General features: G+C 45.1%; 1 protein-coding gene across 1 annotated transcript; it reads right to left on the reverse strand.

Moving 5' to 3' along the window:
* Window positions 1-438: 438 nt before the first annotated feature.
* bhlhe23 (basic helix-loop-helix family, member e23) lies at window positions 439-2,165 on the reverse strand. The gene has a single exon (XM_015054327.1). The coding sequence runs from the start codon at window positions 1,745-1,747 to the stop codon at window positions 1,064-1,066; it is 684 nt and encodes a 227-aa protein (XP_014909813.1). The 5' UTR covers window positions 1,748-2,165; the 3' UTR covers window positions 439-1,063.
* Window positions 2,166-3,089: the final 924 nt, after the last annotated feature.

Consider the following 3,089-nt stretch of genomic DNA (forward strand, 5'->3'; position numbering starts at 1 on the left):
CAACCTGCAAAGAGAAAAGTGTCTCTGCAACGTTCACTGAATTAACTCTCCCAAAGAGACAGGGTCGGAAATCGCGTTAATAGCTGTCCAGTGTGTAAGGGCCCGCCAAGCAAGTCTGCAATCACCCAAATACCCAGAGACAGGTCATGGGTAGCCCCGGGCGGCGCTTGCGCCCTTCCCCTCAGCGCCAACGACCCCACTGCAAGCCTAACAGGCCCCACCAGTCCCGCTGAGCTCGTTCAGACAGGCTCCTCATCCCGGATGCTAGTTGCCAATTTCTATCTAAAGCAGTTTTCAAAGAACCGTGCATTTGCAAAAAAACCTATACAAGTTTGTACATTTTAAATATTCAATGCGATATCTCAAATGTTCCTACGTTATGACATTTCCGAGCTTTATTTGACATCTTTAAATCTGTGAAATGATGACGCAAACCGGCCCCGAGCATAGATATGTTTTAATTATAAAGACATACTATAAACAATATATGAAATCCATGTTGTAACACAACCAGAATGCTTCTTCGGTTTATAGGCTGCAGTTATATAACCATTGTTATTATTATTATTATTGTTATTATTATTATAATAACCGGGCTTTGAAGATTATTCAAAGTTGTACAATACAATCATGTGAGATGTGCAATAAGTTGAAATAAAAACAAACACACTGTATCAGAAAATATAACATCAGATTGTTTTCATATAGTTAATTAGGATCAAATCTAAAGGTTGAAAATGGTCGCGTTTATTTTTTCTTGTAATTACTGAATGTTGCATAGATTGCAAATGATAACAGAAACTTCGCAGAATTTAAGTTCATATTTTGGATATGGCCTGTAGTTGATGTGAGACATGCAAGCCACAGTGACAGGAAGGCCCAAACAATTTAATTTCTACAGAGCATTTTCGAAGTATGATTACTTAACCATATCTTACCATTACGCATTAGACTAAAACCGTTTTAATTTCCACAGAATTATGTGTTAAATTAACTAGAGTGGGACAGAGACTGACATGGGCGCAGCACAGGTAAAAGTTCAGGAAAAAGAGCGTAAATCAAATCAAGGCTTGTCGTTACAGTGTTTGAAGAGAGTCGACGGTGCCCCGGAGTAAGTGGTGCACTTTTCGGCACAGGTGGCGAGCGCGGAGCCCGAGAAGGGGTAGACGGCTGCCTGTCCAAAGGGCGCCAGGGCGGTGGGGATCGGTGAGGTTATGGTCTGTCCCTGGTTCAGATACGCCACCAGCCGCCTCATCTCCTCCAGAGCCTGAGCCTGCATGAGGATGTAGTTCTTGGCCAAGAGGAGAGTGGCTATTTTGGAGAGTTTTCTCACCGAGGGGCTGTGGGCGTACGGGATGACGGCGCGCAGGCCGTCCAGCGCGTCGTTCAGGTCGTGCATCCTCCTCCTCTCCCGGGCGTTGATACTCAGCCGCAGGGACCGCTGCTCTTTGGACTTTTTGGCCAGGGGCCCGCCGGGCTTGTCGTCCCCAAACGAGGAGCCCCTCTTCCGGGACTCCAGCGAGTCAAAGCCGTCCTCGTCGTCGCTCGTGTGCTCCCCGCCGCTCTCGTTGGACTTCCCAGTCTGTCCGGAGAGGAAGTCGGCGGCCGGCGTGAGCGGGTACCTGCCGGGACTACCAGCACCGTGGCCAGCGCCAAACCCGAAGGCTGACTGCCCGTAGCGCTGCGTCAGGTCGAGAAGCGCGTCGTTGCTGATGGACTTGAGCAGATTCTCATCGTTGACATTCATTTTCTTTCTCTCTCACACACACTCTCTCTCTTCCAAAGCAGGTTTTGACCAGGAAAAAGTCTTCCTTGGACCGCTTTATCCAAACTTCTCTCTTGACGGCTGTGGCGCACTTTTGTCCAAGAGTTGCTGCGTTGTTCTCTGAGTTTTTCCTCACTCCTTTCCCCTCTCAGCGCTGTGTCTCTTCAGGAAGGAGGCTGTGAGTGTGAAGCTGAGCCTGTACATGCGTTCACCTCCTCTGTGCTCTGCGCTCCCCCCTTGTTGCGCGCATAGCCCACGTTTAACAACACTTCCCTAACTGCGCTCCTCTCGCCTTTGTAGCTGCAGTGGTCTTTCTTGCCCTCCCTCGCCTCTAGCAGATTGTGACTGGCACTCCGTCCCGCTCACAAGTTAGTACGAGCAGGCGGCCCGCCGGGATTAGCTGTCCGTCCAATCAGGGGGGCGTTTTAATTAACTCGGAAAGAGCGTGGGTCTGCTCCCAGTTTCCACTTTTAAAACAGAAACTGCAACCTGACGCGGCTACCAGGTCCGTCTGGCTGTTTTGTTTTACAGCTGCGTCTTAGTAATTTAGAATATCATTTCCAAGTTATTTTTTTTTAAACAGTTTATAAACGGGAACACGTACAATGTGTGGATCTCTAACACACATTGTGATATGTTTAAGGGTCTTTTTTCTGTTAATAAGGGTGATTACGACTTGCAGCTAATGCGAATCCAAGACTAAATTTCAGAAAAACAAAACATCGCACAAGACAAAATAAAAGCTGATCTTTAATAGAAAAAATGTCATGTTATGCCTCACACGATCATGGGGGAAACTAAAGATATCACATTTATCCTGCAGAACGCGTTTGACACACTCCACAAAGAGGGGAAGCAACACATGCTAAAGAAAGTAGCTTTTAACAGAGGGCTGTGTTCATGCATATTAGGTGAAAGTTGAGAGGAAGGAAGAAGTATGGTTGAAAAAGGTGCAAGATTATGAAGTAAAATCTGTTCAGGAATTTGTACATCAAATATATGCAGGACTTTGGCTATAATTTCTCCTGTTAAACTACTATCAAGTGATATCAGACATACATGGGGACAGGGAGAATAAGAAGTGATTTGATTTACTGATCTAAACTCTGATCTAATTTTTAAATCTAGCAACTGACATGATGAGACCTACAGCAGGAACAAGGGAAATGTATTATTATACAGCCGTAATGACGTAATAACAAAAAAAATGCCTCATGTTTTTCACAGCATCATAGTATTCACATTAATGAATAATGTTTTTATTAGAATATGTGTCACTGCAAACATTTTCTTTAAAATGTAAAAAAAGAAAGAAAGAAAGAAA

The sequence above is a fragment of the Poecilia latipinna genome, unplaced genomic scaffold (genome assembly GCF_001443285.1).
Source record: "Poecilia latipinna isolate Pla-1442-1.1 unplaced genomic scaffold, P_latipinna-1.0 Scaffold56, whole genome shotgun sequence".
NCBI classification, from domain to species: domain Eukaryota; kingdom Metazoa; phylum Chordata; class Actinopteri; order Cyprinodontiformes; family Poeciliidae; genus Poecilia; species Poecilia latipinna.

Bases quoted from the DNA above. Each gene is read 5' to 3' on its own strand.
- bhlhe23 (XM_015054327.1), bottom strand. From the start codon at position 1,747: ATGAATGTCAACGATGAGAATCTGCTCAAGTCCATCAGCAACGACGCG.